Source organism: Macaca fascicularis, chromosome 12 (genome assembly GCF_037993035.2).
Source record: "Macaca fascicularis isolate 582-1 chromosome 12, T2T-MFA8v1.1".
NCBI classification, from domain to species: domain Eukaryota; kingdom Metazoa; phylum Chordata; class Mammalia; order Primates; family Cercopithecidae; genus Macaca; species Macaca fascicularis.
The window spans coordinates 98,900,310-98,916,555 of NC_088386.1; the positions used below are offsets into that span (position 1 = coordinate 98,900,310).

At 38.7% G+C, this 16,246-nt stretch overlaps 1 protein-coding gene across 15 annotated transcripts in view; it reads left to right on the forward strand.

The window, feature by feature from the left end:
* Positions 1–516: 516 nt before the first annotated feature.
* The window catches only part of NBEAL1 (neurobeachin like 1), a 206,947-nt gene continuing 191,217 nt past the window's right edge, over positions 517–16,246 (forward strand). For 12 of the 15 annotated variants that reach the window (XR_006691117.2, XR_012421391.1, XM_015432576.4 and 9 more), the window contains exons 1-2: positions 517–584; positions 1,757–2,038. Coding sequence is in view for 6 of the 15 variants with exons in the window: in XM_015432576.4 (XP_015288062.3) it covers positions 1,988–2,038 (51 nt within the window). In the remaining 9 variants the exon portion in view is untranslated. Of the gene's footprint in view, positions 585–1,242; positions 1,462–1,756; positions 2,039–16,246 lie in introns of all 15 variants that reach the window. The other 3 variants (XM_065525900.2, XM_074009804.1, XM_074009801.1) reach the window with 1 other exon arrangement.

The window sequence follows — 16,246 nt, forward strand, 5'->3', positions numbered from 1 at the left end:
CACAAAAGGAAAAGGATATTTTTCTTGGGGGGGGGTTGGTGTGTGTGTTTTGTCTTTTTACATTACTCTAAATTCCCAGGACCAATCTCGGTTCTACAAATAAGTCAAAACAAAATCCCCTTTAACACGGTAGGGTCTCACGCCCTCAGATGACTGACGGAAATGACGCCACCAGCGAAAAGCGGGGCGGGCGTAGACGTCGGTACGTCAGCCCTCCTCCTAGTCCAGCTGGGGGAAGGCTGGCTCCAGGGCCGCGGCCGGCGCCCGCCAAGGGATGGGCAGCCAGAGCCTGTCGACTGCGGCTGCGCAGGTATGCTGGGGCGGGGCTTCAAGTCACCCCGCCCATCCCCAGCCTACGCGACCATTGAACAGCTGCCGCCCGAGGGCTGGGTAAATCCTCAGCAGCCGAAATGATTAGCCGAGGGGGCAGCCCCGCCCCCGGCTCCTCCCGGCCTCGCGCCCCGCCCCCATGTCCCGCCCGCCCGCCTTCCTGGCTGCGGGGTGACACGGGGCTTCGCCTTGCGAAGGGGGCGAGGGAAGCAGTTAGACGGCGGCGGGGCGGCGGCTGCGGCGCGGCACCCAATGTGAGCGCGGTGATGGGGAGCGGGCCGTTGGGAAGAGGGGGCGGCATGGCGAGAAATGGGAGGGCCCCGGTGCTTGGTGGTGGAGGGTCTGCAGAGTGAGGGGCGGCTGTGAGTGGGCTAGGCTGTCCGGGCGTGTTTGGATACTGTAGTGCAGGCTGGGATCGCGGTCGGGAGACGCCGAGTCCGCGTTCCTCAGTTCTAGAGCTTCTCTTGGCAGCTTGGCACACCTTAAGTTTGCCTCTGTTTGTGTTGTCTGGGATGCGAGGAGGAAATTTAAAGATTCCCCCAAACACCTGGACGCTTCTTCGGGAAGTTCCTCTCCGGTGCGTGCGTGCCCACTTCTCTTGGATGGAGAGGTGGAGAGGCCAGGTGGGCGGGTGGACTTCCACTCTCAGAGGATTGTTAGAACAAACGAACTGGGAATCCCTCCCCAACCCCCACGCCCTGCCCTGCAACATAGCAAACAGTCCCAACAACTTTTTTTTTTCCCCCGCCCCCAGACGGAGTCTTGCTCTGTCGCCCAGGCTGGAGTGCAGTGGCGCGATCTCGGCTCACTGCAACCTCTGCCTCCCGGTTTCAAGCAATTCTCCTGCCTCAGTCTGCTGAGTAGCTGGGATTGCCCGTCACCACGCCCGGCTAATTTTTTGTATTTCTTTAGTAGAGACAGGGTTTCACTATGTTGGCCAGTCTGGTCTCGAACTCGTGACCTCAGGTGATCCACGCACTTGGGCCTCCCAACGTGCTGGGATTAGGGGCGTGAGCCACCGCGCCTGGCCCCAACAACTTTGAAGAGGAGACCAGAACAAGAACATTCTAAGAGCTTTGATGTATTTGAAATGTCTGAGATGTGGACCTTTTCCTTGTGTCTGTAGAAAAGGTATGAGTGGGAAGGGAGTCTTGTTCCTTATTCTCACTGGACGCATTTTTGGTTATGAACATGTACCCATCTCTAGGAGTCTGTCTGCCCTAGAGGATTCTATGATGTGACATATTGTGTTAGCTGTAATGTCTTCCTGAAACACAAGTTTCTGTGAAATCTAATCAGTCCATGTGAAAGTATAGCGGGTTGTTTGTGGAAAGTGAAGAAGATACATCTTCTTTCGTTTCTGATAAGGCTAGATTTTTAAATACGGCCTCTTTTTCTAACCTGTGGATGTTTTTCTCTTTCACAGATTTATTTAATTGCCCAACTACCGCCCATGAAGAGATGTTGGAGTGACTGCTGAAATTGCCTTTTTGTTTTTAACCAGAGGACAGTCCATTTGTTTCACTTCTTTTTGCTTTCCTTACTGCTATGAGCTTTACTGTAACGGCTGAAAAACTTGGAAAATAAAATGAACATGCTGTAGTCTTGAACATAATTTTTTTAAGGAAAACTTAAAGTGCCAGAGTGAAAAGCCAGAATGGCATCCAGAGAGAGGCTCTTTGAACTTTGGATGCTTTATTGTACAAAGGTAATTGCTTTCCTTTTTATTTTTATGTTTTAAAATACTTTATTATAAAATTTGTGACTGGCAGTATTAACACTTTATTTAACAGATAATAGTGTATTTAGTCATACGAATAACCCCAAACTTAAAAGCACTTAAAGGATTTTCTGTTTTCCTCTTTTTCAGGTTTGAACACACATACAATATTGGCATACTGTTAAAAACTGTAGGGTGTGGCTTTTATTTGATACTTATCCCCAAATGATCCTAAAATTATATAAGTAAAATTATGCCCTTAAGAGAAAAATAAAATATTTTTATTTTTGTTTGTGTTTTTCATTTTCTCCCACAAGTGAGTGTAGGATAGAGACATTTTTATGAGAAGGGCATTAAGCATTTTTCTTGGAATGAACCTTTGAAATTGCATCACAAGGTTATTGATTGAACTGCATACTGTGTGACTCCCACTAAGTTAGCACTCTTTGAGCATTGCCTCATTTCCTCTCACCACAATACTGTGAGGTGAATATTGTGATCATCCCCTTTACGGATGGGAAAACTGATGCAAGGGTTACAGGAGTAGTGAGTCGCAGAGAAACACAGTACTACCTGACTCAAGTGCATACTTTTATCCATTTTTACTCCTTAATATTTTTGTCACTCAGAAATAATGTTCTTTCCCCTCCTTGTCTTTATGTGAATTTTTACTTGATAGCTTTAAGTTATTGAGAAGAGTACTCCTTAAAAACATGTTTTTGAAGTGGGGGAGGTACATTATTGCTTTGAAGATACTGGCAAGGGTCAGAGAAACACCCATAATGTACTATTTGAGTTAATTTAAGTCTGTGTGGTGAAGTTCTCAAGTCACAGCTTCTGTTTCTGCATTATCCTTTCATGCTCCTTAAAAGGCAGATTATTATTTAACAGTGGTCTCATTTATCTGTCATATTAAATTTAGAGATTACACTGGAATTTTCTTTGACCTCCTGGTTTGATATATATTATAATCACTAAAGGACATATACTTTGAAATGCTTAATATGAATGTTTAAAATAGTTTTTAGTCTTGTGTAATTTGATACCAGAAATGTCTTTTTAAAAATAGATGCTTTCAATAAAAAAGGAATCCAATTCACCAGACACTTTTGAAAATAGTCACTAACACATTAACCAAAAATTAAAATTAAGTTTTAGTATGAATACCCAGTAGTTTGAAAATGATTTATTTAAAAATATATCAAATTTACTAGGTTTTACTGTTTTCAAAATGACATTGGTGAATGAGGTTACATGTCTCATTAATAGGTTATATTCTTTTTAGGTAGATTTACTATTAAATTTAATATTAAAGCTTATTAAACAGATAGTATAGTTCATTGGCATACACTGAATTTTATTCTTCTTAATGACTTTTAATATAAATGTGCATCCCTTCTCTTTTGAAATGTTAATCCTCAATAATGAAGGCCCTTCACTGTCAGATTTTGAAGCCTGTCTCTTCTTGGACAGGAATATAAATCTCATTTTTAGGTTTAAGATTTAAATAATATTGTGTGCTTAATAAGACTTAAAATTTTTTCACTTGTTTTTGAAGAGTATTTATTTAAAAATATGATTTTATATTTTACCGGTTCATGAATAAGCTTTTTGTAAGGTAGACAACATTCTCTTCTGCAGACACCTTGAATCAGGGAGCTACCAAATATACCTCATAGATTTAAATTTTCTTTCTAGTGAGGATGACTACCAAATACTGTACCCAGTTGTTCTCTATACTTTTTGCCTTACTATTCTCACTCTAGCATTTAGCCTCTCAAACCAGCTGACTTTTTTTCTCACCTGACAAACTTTTAAGGCTTTTTTTTACACTTTTAATGAGCTTTCAGACCACTTGAGGTCTCAGATCTTCTTATGAAAATATTTTCTACCACTTAGTTTCAAAAGCTTCTTAGACCTCTTTGTGGGCTTGAAATTGTAGTTTAGTTTTGGCTCTGCTGCTGCTTTGTTTTGTAACCTTGAACAAGACTTACCTCTTTGGGTCTCGGTTTTTCTCATTTGTTGAGTAAGCGTGTGTGCGTGTATGTATATACAGGAAGAATGCTTATCTAACTCTCTATTAAGATTTTTGTTTGTTTTGACCTCTGAGGGACAAGCAGTTTTTGTTGTTGTTGTTGTTCTTACTCTGTAGATTGTTATGTAGAACTTTCTAGTTCTTTGTTTTTAAAACTTTTATTGTGGAATTTTTCAAGCATGCACCAAGTAGAGAAGACGTTATAGTGAACTCTTTTGTATCTATCACCCAGTTTCGACTATAACCAGCTCATGTTTAGTCACAGTTTATGTATAACTGTGAATTTGCCCTATCTCCTAATTATTTTAAAGCAAATCCCAGACAATTTATGACCTTATCTATAAATATTTAAATATGTATAACTCCTCTTAAAAACAATCACAACACAATTTTTAAAATTATCAAATATGTGATCAGTGTTCCAACTTTCCTGCTAGTGTCTTAATATTCATGTTTTCCCACTGTTTGGCTCAATATTTAAAACAAACTACACATGTATTTTGTTGAAAATATCTGCTAAACATTTTCATCTGTAGGCTCCCCTTCACCATAGTTTTATTCTTTGTTGTTTATATGTTGAGGAAACCAGATTTTGACTTTAGAGTTTTCTACAGTTTGAATGTTTTACTCATTGAATTCCCTTGATTTTATTTAATTGTTCCTCTCTTCTAGTATCTGAAAACTGACCAAACAGGGGCTTGATTGATTTGGGTTCTGTTTTGGGTGTGGAGGGCTAGAGTAATTTATTAGTGTAGTGGCCATCTGTGATTTTTGCCTATATGCGTTATTTTATTAGGATTTTGCAAAACTGTGTAATTTATATTGAGAACTGTCTCAGCATTTGATTACAGTTCCTTAAAGGGAAGGCAGACAGCATATATGTTTGATTCTCTTTGTCAGTTTTCACAATGAGTTAATTTACTAGCATCCTCCCAAGATGATCAATTGTTTTTCTAGGATATAAAGTCCATTTTTAATGATTAAAGTGTCTGCTCTTTTGTTGCCCTGACTGGTTTGATGTCTACAGAAAACATTGTGTACATACTTGATTAAAGAAGATACCTTGGAAGATTTTTGAAGGACTGCTTCCGGGCAGTAAGGTTAAGACCTCCATGTTTGCCATAGTGCTAACCTTGGCACAGATATTCCACAGTGTATTAACAATAGGTCAATATTAAGGTGCCTACCATCACAGCATTTCTATGTCATGTTTTAAAAGTTGCCCCTGAACATTACAAAAGTTCAGTAGGTCTAGTAGGTAGTACTACCTCAGAAATAACCCTTGGGTAATACTCCTTGGTCATAGCAATGCTGAAAGAATGCTAATGGAATATATATGTCTTCTGCCTGGGTTCAGTTGTAAGCCTAAATACTAGTGACTAAAGTCCTTTAAGTAGAATTAAAATAAATTACTAGTTTCAGTTTTTAGCAGATGGAGTCCCAATGTTTGAAAGAATTTGAGTATAAAACTTGGCAATTTATTTGATTTTATTTTTAATTGATAATAATTGTATGTATTTATGGGGTACAATGTAATGTTTTGATACATGCACACATTGTGGAATCATCAAATCAGGCTAATTAACATATCTGTCATCTCACATACTTACCATTTCTTTGTGTTATGCAATTTGGTTTGTTACCAGACTTTTCAGGTCTAACTTTTTACTTTCTCCTTCTAGGAATAGGCTTTAATTGCATTGTTAGAAACATGTGTCTTCTTCCTAATAGATTACTTTGTAAACCTTATGTAGTTATTACATAATACAAGCAGGATGATTTCTAATCACCCAACATTCCTGCTGTCTAAAGATTCTTTCACCAGTGTATAAGACTATTAATTCAAGTTTCTGAATCAGGGCACAGAGGCTCATGCCTGTAATCTCAGCACTTTGGAAGGCTGAGGTGGATAGATCATTTGATATCAGGAGTTTGAGACCAGCCTGGCCAGCATGGTGAGATCCCGTCTCTACTAAAAATACAAAAATTAGCCGGGGATGGTGGCATGTACCTGTAATCCCAGCTACTCGAGAGGCTGAGGCAGGAGAACTGCTTGAACTTAGGAGACAGAGGTTGCAGTGAGCTGAGATTACACCACTGCCTTCCAGCCTGGGCAACAGAGTAAGACTCCGTCTCAAAAAAAAGGAAAAAAACCAAATTGTATAGTCTGAACTCTTCTTGCCTTCAAATGGTTGTCCCCACCCAGGGTCAAGGATTTGATTAGCAGCACATTTCTTATAGCTCTTATAAGTTAAACATTAATGTGAACAGGTTTAATCTTGTATCTGGATTTTACTTCAGTAGTTAACTACTTCTTGTCTGAGTGTCTTTTTCTTAAATATAGAAGTATTTTAATACTAGTACTTAAGTGTACAGGTTTTTTTTTTTTTTTTTCTTTTCGTTTTTATTTTTTGGAGACGGAGTCTTACTCTGTGGCCCATGCTGGAGTGCAGTGGCTTGATCTTGGCTCACCACAACCTCCAACCTCCTGGGTTCAAGCTATTCTTCTGCCTCAGCCTCACAAGTAGCTGGGATTACAGGCGCATGCCACCAGGCCCTGCTAAATTTTTGTATTTTTAGTAGTGATGGGGTTTCACCATGTTGGCCAGGCTGGTCTTGAACTCTTGTTTTTAGTAGAGACAGGGTTTCACCATGTTGGCCAGGCTGGTCTTGAACTCCTGACCTCAGGTGATCCACCCTCCTCAGCTCCCAAAGTGCTGGGATTACAGGCCTGAGCCACTGCGCCCGGCCCAGTATTTTTTTTAATGTCTAAAGATTTCAGGGCAGACGTGGTGGCTCATGCTTGTAATCCCAGCACTTTGGGAGGCTGAGGCAGGTGGATCACTTGAGCTTGGGAGTTTGAGACCAACCTGGTGAAACCCCATCTCTACCAAAAATACAAAATATTAGCCAGGCATGATGATGCATGCCTGTGGTCCCAGCTACTCAGGAGGCTGAGGTGGGAGCTTTGCTTGAGCCTGGGAAGTGGAGATTGCATTGAGCCAAGATTGCGCCACTACACTCCAGCCTGGGTGACAGAGTGAAACCCCATTTCAAAAAAAGAAAAAATCAGTTTCTATATTTGTTGTAGGCACTATGTTATTCACTGTATTTCTTGATATTCACTTAGCATACAGTAAGAGAGATGGTGCTGAGAACAATTTTTCTTTCTATATTGTTATATACAACGTTTTGAGATTCATATATGTGTGTAGAAAAAGACATGTATCGGCAGGGCACAGTGGCTCACGCCTGTAATCCCAGCACTTTGGGAGGCCGAGGTGGGTGGATCATGAGGTCAGGTGTTCAAGACCAACCTGGCTAAAATGGAGAAACCCTGTCTTTACTAAAAATACAAAAAAAATCAGCCGGGCATGGTGGTGGGCACCTGTGATCCCAGCTACTCGGGAGGCTGAGACAGGAGAATCGCTTGAACCTGGGAGGCAGAAGTTGCAGTGAGCCGAGATCTCGCCACTGTACTCTAGCCTGGGCGACAGAGGAAGACTCCGTCTCAAAAAGAAAAAAAAAAAAGAAAAGAAAAAGACATGTATCATAAATTCCCTATCTCAACTGCAACCCTTGAACAGACTAAAGGATGTATTTCTATTAGACATTTAGCCTTTTGGGAGTGCTGCAGTTAGTTGGTCACCAGAATATGTAGAAGAAAGAAACTTAGCCTCTCAAAGTCAGATAAGATTAAGCTATTTTTGTTCTGTCTGGTGTAAAGTATCAAATGCGTTAACTGAGTAAAAAGATACAAAGTGGGGCCGGGCGCGGTGGCTCAAGCCTGTAATCCCAGCACTTTGGGAGGCCGAGACGGTCGGATCACGAAGTCAGGAGATCGAGACCATCCTGGCTAACATGGTGAAACCCCATCTCCACTAAAAAAAATACAAAAAACCAGCCCGGGCGACAAAAAAAAAAAAAAGAAAGATACAAAGTGACTCAAAAGCACAGCATTTTGAAATGTGGCAGTGTAGATTGAAATCCATGGTTCATTTTTGTCATTAGATTTAAAAACATTTTATTTTATTTTGTTGAGATTGAATTTGCCCTGAACAATTTTGTGAAGCTACAGTATTAGAGGTGATATTTAGTCCCAGTTCTGTATCTGATCTTAAGGACCTAAAAGAGGTTAACCTAGTTTCTTTGTATCTCAGTTTTCTCATCTGTCAAATAGAAAAACATAACTATTTTACATATCTGTAAAAATTTTTTGGAAAAAAGATTTTATTTAAATGTATTTTAAGAGGAAGAGAGATAAAAATGTAATCTTTATGAGTATTTTGCAGATGTGTGGGTATGGACATGTGTGTATCAGGATTACTTCCATTTACCCTTGTATTAATATAATAATACTGGGCAATATTCTCTTACTATTTTATCAGTAGTAATGAAGCTGTATTCACGTATGTCTTAACTGATTTTACATCTGTAGTTATTTTTGCTTTCAAGCATAGTGCTTATTTATCTTGAATAATGATTTGAGGGTCCTCCCTACTCTAAACCAAATTTATTTTGGATGCTGATGATGCTCCATTTCCTGCTCTTGCCCTTTGTCCTGCTAAATCTGGAATATGACTGAAATAGATAGTTTTGCAGTGAGCTCAGAGTAAAATTCCTTTTCAGAATAAAAGTTTTGCTTCAAAAAGAAAATAGAATTTAGAGGTGTTTTATTCAGTTAAAAGGCAAGTATTTCTTTTGTACATAGATTTGGAAAAATGGAATTAGTGAATATTTAATGAGAAAATTATTAACTTATTAATGCAATTTTAGTTATAATCCTAAATAAGTTTTTAGTAAGATGGACCGATACACATCAACCCTTATAATTTAAGCCACATTTAATAAGTCTCTGGTATGTGCAAAGTATGAAAATGGCTCTCGATTTTCTGTGACTTAATAATGGCTTTGTGTGTAAGGAAGGTAATGTTCTTTGACTCTAAAGAAGACAAAACAAAATCATTAGCAGCCTAGTAGTAGTAGTTACCACTTACATGTTTGTTTTCAGAAATTAGGTATGAAAGCAAGAAATGTATAGTTTCTATCAGTGGACCTGAAATGAAAAAGTTGTTAAGATGCATTAACTTTTTAAATTCTTTCCTTTTGAGCATCAAACTTTAAATTTCCCTGAAAGCAGGTGGAATTGATAGTACTTAAGTGTAGGTGTGGAGCATAATGTGCAGATGTGTAAGAGTCTGAAATAGTTTCCTGTGTTTTGTTTGTTTGTTTGTTTGTTTTGGACCAAAAAAAGTGGTCTTCACATTCACAAAGTTAGCTAGACAAGATCACTAGGTTTTCGGGTAGGCATGCTGACTTCTCCGTGTTTGTGGGACATTCAGGTGGAAATACTCAATATCTGGAGTTTAGAAGAGAGGTCTGTGCTGAAAATAAAGATTTGAGAGTTGTCATATTGGGAATTATTGGAGAGTTATTATGAGAATAATAAGAGAAGAAGGTAAAAGGAAGTCCTGAAGAACATTATCATTTAAGAAGAAGATAGAGTTTTGTGACCAGTCTGGGCAAAACAGTGAGACCCCATCTCTGTTATTTAAATAAGTAAATAAATAAATATGTGACAGAGGAAGAAAAGTTTGTAAGTTTAAATGAGAGAGGAGCCAGGAGTGACTGGGTTGCCTCAGAAAGTAAAGGGATATTGGCTGAGTACAGTGGCTCATGCCTATAATCCTAGCTCTTTAGGAGGCCAAGGTGGGAGATTCACTTGAGCCCAGGAGTTTGAGGCTACAGTGAGCCAGGATCATGCCACTCTAGTCCAGCCTGGGTGACAGAGTAAGACTCTGTCTCAAAAAAAAGAAAAAAAGAAATGAAAAAAGTAGTCAGGGGTGTCAAATTCAACATGGCAGTCAAGAAAAGTATTACGGACCGGGCATGGTGGTTCACAGCTGTAGTCCCAGCACTTTGGGAGGTCAAGGCAGGCGGATCATTTGAGGTCAGGAGTTTGAGACCAGCCTAGCCAACATGATGTAACCTTATCTCTATTGAAAATACAAAAGTTAGCTGGGTGTGGTGGCATGCACCTGTAATCGCAGCTACTCAGGAGGCTAAGGCAAGATAATCACTTGAATCCAAGAGGTGGAGGATGCAGTGGGTCAAGTGTGTGCTGCTGCACTCCAGCCTGGGCAACAGAGTGAGTCTCTGTCTCAAAAAAAAAAAAAAGGAAAAGCATTATTGAGCATATATTGGATTTGACAGTTTAAATATTGGTAGCCCGAGGTGGGCACATCACTTGGGGCCAGGATTTCGAGACCAGCCTGGCCAAAATGGTGAAACCTGTCTCTACTAAAAATACAAAAATTGTCCGGGCGTGGTGGTGCACACCTGTTGTCCCAGCTACTCAGGAGGCTGAGGCAGTTCGAGAATCGCTTGAACCTGGGGGGCAGAGACTGCAGTGAGCCAAGATTGCACCACCGTACTCCAGTTTGCGCAACAGAGCGAGACTCTGAAGTAAGTAAGTAAGTAAGTAAGTAAATAAATAAATAAATAAATATTAGTGGCTTTCGCAAAAGCAGTTCTGAAAAGAGTGAGAAAGTTAAAAATGTAAGTCCTTATATTAATTTTTTATTATTAAATTCAACAGACTTAAAATTACTCTTAAACTGCTACTAAAGTTTGTAGATGTTTCCTCTTCATCTTTGTTCTAACCTGGCCAAGGACCTTTATTGGTCTGTGTACCACACTTTGTGTGGCACTGCTCTAGAGCGTCTGAAAATTCTCAGACACCTAAGAATCCATCTGTAAATCCAGAGATCTGTAATTTGAAAAATATTGCTCTATAAATTGAACTGTCACTGATAATCCCTTGGAAGCAATCCAAATGTGACCTTTGAAATCGAGTAGCAATACTAGTCGCGAGGTAGTTTTCCCTAATATGCTTAATTTAAAAATTGATAAAAACAGGAGTGCAAACTTTAAAAATTTCTATATGGAGCTTATAGACCTCTGAAAATATTTCTGATAACTCCGAGCATTCTCGGACCTTAGTTTTAGAAACAAACCTTGAACAATTATTATATCTGACATACTTTGATTGCTGTACATTTGCTACAGCTTTTTTTTCCTTTCTGCAAAATTACGTTGCAAGTTTTGCTACAAGCAAGTAAAGAATTGGGACCAAAGATCCAATCTACCACAGTCTTCTTTCTAGGCACAATTATTCATATTTCTCCTATATGCAAAATGTACTTCATATCTATCTCAAGAACTCCAAAACTCTCATCCAGTCATGATACCAGTCTTGAAACATGGAATCTGTGGTATACATCAGATCCAATTGTGGTTTTTCTTGATATTATGATCTGTGAACTCAGAGGACACTTAGTATCTGTCCTCTGCAAATCCAATTGGGCAAATATTGCCCGCTTTCTCTATCCTCAAAGAAATGTTCTATGATATGACTCAGTACCTGCCGTGGCTAGTCTTCTCTCTTGCTCTTGACTGTGTATCTTGGAGGTTCTTTTTTTTTTTTTTTTCCCATCATTTTCCTTTTGCTATGTCTGAAGTGAGCATTGGAGACTACACTTTGTTGTGACTGAGCAGCTCTCTCAGCTTGCCTTCTGCATTAGGAAGTCCTCTACCGAAAATGAGGACTTCCCTCCGCTTCTCATTCTTCTGCTTCTAGTTCTCTTTTATTTAGTTATATTATCTTATAACTAATATTCTACAGTAATGGAAATGAGGGATATACTTGTCTTGCTTCTCATTTTAGCAGGAAAAAGGTTAGGTTTTCCTGTTATCTTCAGAATTTAGGGCTGAGACATGTATATTTATGTCTGTTTTTTTGTGTGTGTATAACCTCTTTAAATCATAGATCAGTGTAATTTATAATGTTAGATATTTTATTCCCTTATTCATTTTTTCTAGGTCTGCTGTTATTTCTAATATTACCTGTTTGTACCTCTTATACAATTACTAAGAATAGTTTTATGTGTGTATACATTAAGATGTGGATAATTAGTCTATTATGCTCTAGAGAAATGATATTATTAAGACTTCACATAATTGAAAAGAATCACTGTTATTACTTGCTTTAATTATTGGTATTCAGTAGTTGCCATTGTAAATATTCTCCTTTTTTTTTTTTTTGAGACAGAATCTTTGTGTTGCTCTATCTCCAGGCTGGAGTGCAGTGGTATGATCTTGGCTCACTGCAACCTCTGCCTCCTGGGTTCAAGTAGTTCTTCTGCCTCAGCCTCTCAAGTAGCTGGGACTACAGGCGTGCACCAGCACACTCAACTAATTTTTGCATTTTTAGTAGAGACAGTGTTTCACCATGTTGGCCAGGATGGTCTCGATCTCTTGACCTTGTGATCCGTCCTCCTCGGCCTCCCAAAGTACTGAGATTACAAGGCGTGAGCTACCGCACCCGGCCTAAATATTCTCCTTTAGTAGAATCCTCATTATGCATTTTAAGTAGGTTCATTTGGAATCCAGGTGTTCCACTTAATTTTCAATAGTCTTTCATTGTTAAAGTTGTAAAGTAAAGTGCTTCTAGATCAAGGTTTAATGCCTTGTAGTGTTTTAATATATGTTCAGCCTGGCTATTGACAGAAACCCTTGATTTCTTCTTATTTTTAACCCCTCCACCCCCAACTCTTGATTTCTTTTGTGGAAATATAATTCAGTTTTTTTGTGACAATTTTGTTCTAGTCACTCAAAATCTATTAAGATATGGGGAACTATGTAGACTGACTATGAAATGTGCCATAGCCATATTTGAAATCCTTTGAAAGTATCAGAATTCAGGCAAGAGTTAGCAACACTTGCTTCCTCATCCCTTCATCAGCTCTTATTTAAAATAATGGAATTTACATTATAATGTGCCACTTTGTTTTCATTAATGAAAATGAGTTCTACTCTTAAATATATTTTATACAGACCCTGCTGTTTAAAAAATGAAAAAATAACTTATTCTTAGCCGTATCTAAGAGATACCAACATTTTTCTTGATGTTTTGTGACTTAGATTCAGACTGGGTGGATTTCAATCCACCCAGATTGAAAGAAGATTAAATGATATACCCATTTCACACAAAAGTCAAGCATTTCAAAACAGTTTACCTCTGGTAAAAAAAAAAAAAAAAAAAAAAATGTAGTTTTGTTTGATGTATTTAACTACTACATAATTTTTACTGACATTAAACATTTGAATGGTAAGAAAGGTATGTAATTTATGATGCCACTGTAAGGTGAATTTATACCTCTTTTTTATTGAGTGATTTTTGTCTGTACAAAATATAAAATTTAACCTTTCTAGTGAATGAACTTTATTTTATGGAGAAAAATGAAAAATATATGGACTTTCTGTTTTAAGACACAGAGCCTTGCTCTGTCACCCAGGCTGGAGTACAGTGGCATAATTGTAGTAGCTCCCTGTAACCTTGGACACGTGGGGTCAAGTGATCTTCCTGTCTCACCCTTCCAAGCAGCTAGGACTACAAGTGTATGCCACCACACCTGGCTATTTTCTGAATAATTTTTTTTTTTTTTTTTTTTGAGATGGAGTCTCGCTCTGTCAGCAGGCTGGAGTGCAGTGGCGTGATCTTGGCTCACTGCAACCTCCGCCTCTGGGGTTCAAGCAATTCTCCTGCCTCAGCCTCCCAAGTAGTTGGGACTACAGGCACATGCTACCATGCCCAGCTAATTTTTGTATTTTTAGTGGAGACAGGTTTTCACCATGTTGGCCAGGAAGGTCTCGATCTCTTGACCTCGTGATCCACCCGTCTTGGCCTCCCAAAGTGCTGGAATTACAGGCATGAGCCACTGCACCAGACCCGATTTTTTTTTTTTTTTTAAGAGACAGGATCTTGATATGTTGCCCAGGCTGGTCTTGAATTCCTGGTCCAAGCAATCCTTATGCCTCGGCCTCCCAAAATGGTGGAATTATAGGTATGAGCCACTGCATCTGGCCTGACTTTTTGATTAGATTTATGTTCTAAGAAAAAAATAGTAATATTTTACTTTTATGCTGAGCTTTAATTTTTCGATTAAGATATATAACTTAATTGTAGAAAATTTAGAAAATACAGGTATGCCGGAAGTCAGTTGCAGAAAATCTCATTATTCAGAGACTTTTAGTTCTTTATGCATATGTAAATTAATTACATTTACTACTATAAATTATTAATATATTTAATTTGAAAAACTTCAACTTGACATGAAACTTGAAGATTATTTCAAGTTTCATGGAATATTTTAAACTCCATTTGACAAGTGTTAATGTTATAGTAATATGTCTGTATGTTAATATATACATGTTAATATATTTAATTAATACATTACAGTAATAATATTTTTCTTTCCTAAAGAATTAACTTTAGTCCCATTTGACTCATTTTTATTGGGTGCCTACTGTATGCACTTGAATTGTATATTTTCCTATTTTTTATTTGGTTAATTTTTTAAAAGTTTATAAATTATATTTTTAGAGCAGTTTTAGGTTCCCAGAAAAATTGAGCAGAAAGTGTAGACCATTCCCATATACAACCTTCCCTACCATCTGTATCCTGGACCACAGTGCACCCTTTGATAACTTGACTGACTTCCCAAAAACACCTGCATCAGAAACTTTTGAGTCAGAGTCTTGCTCTGCTGCTCAGGCTGGAGTGCAATGGTGCAATCTCGGCTCACTACAACCTCCACCTCCCGAGTTCAAGTGAGTCTCGTACCTCAGCCTCCTGAGTAGCTGTGATTATAGGGGTGTGCCACCATGCCTGACTAATTTTTGTACTTTTAGTAGAGATGGGGTTTTACCATGTTGACCAGGCTGGTCTCAAACTCCTGGCCTCAAGTGCTCTGCCCACCTCAGCTTCCCAAAGTGTTGGGGTTACAGGCGTGAGCCAGTGTGCCCAGCCTGCATCAGAAGCTTCTTTACCTGACCACCATGTGTGAGACTCCAATATAAACACAGAATTCATGCAACAGGACATATTTTACCTAACATTGCAGATGCGGGCCAGTTCTGCTGATTTTAACAGTGATATTTCTACAGTATATTGATCAGACCTAGAACTTTATTAGTTATCTGAATGGATAGTTACATAAACTTTTTAAGAAATTCTAGCCTGGGGCAACATGGTGAAACCCTGCCTCTACAGATAATACAAAACTTAACTGGGCATGATGGCAGGTGCCTGTGGTCCCAGCTACTCAGGAGGCCGAAGTGGGAGAATCACTTAAGCCCAGGTGGTTGAGGCTGCAGTGAGCCGCGATTTTGCCACTGTACTTCAGCCTGGGCAACAGAGTGAGACCCTGTCTCAAAAAAAAAAAAAAAGTTAATAAAAACATACAAAAAGTAAAATTTGAAACCTCTCTCACTAGGAATTGGTGTATTCTAAGCCTATTTTGTATACATACACCTCTTACAATATTACTACTTTTGTTTGTGTTAAAGTGGCTTCCAAACCTCTCTTGGATGTGATGGGTTTTCCTTTCATCAAAATTTTTGCCTTCATCTATTTAATTGACTGTGAGTCCATCTGAGGGCATGCTTTCCCAGCTAGACTCAGTTTCCCACTTAGATTGTAGGTCCAGATAATAAGTAAACTAAAGCAAGATGGAGGGATGAAGTCATCAGGTTTAGCTTAGTGGAAGAGGTAGCATCAATCAAGGTTTTAAAGACTGTATAGTAGCTTAATAGTTACAGAAGATATTCCAGGCAAGCATAAGACATGACCAAGAAGTATAATGGAAAAATGGTCTTTAAGTATAGATTTTCATTTCTGGCAATAAGGTAGACTAGGTTGTTTAGGCTAACCTTTCTGAAAATTATTAGGCATTCTGGATAAAATTTAAGAAACATCTTAAAAGCATTGAAAAACTGGCAATATGGTAAGGCATTATGAAGCCAAATCTTAATGAAAGCAGAAACTTAGGTAAATGAAATTCTCTTTTGCCTGATGAACTTGAGCTTTTGTTTTCATGGCCTTGTAAGTGGGTAGAGGTTAGAAGAGGCTTCTGTTCTTTACAAGATGGGCCTCTCCATAGGGCTACTCAGTACTGAACTTCTAAATTCCCCCAGAGTAAGTGATGAAAATAATAATAATAATAAAGATCAATTTACAATAATAATAAAGAACAGATATCAAATGTAAAGCCAAGGGACTAACCGGAATTTCCCTTCTGATTCCCGAAGCTTACACCTTT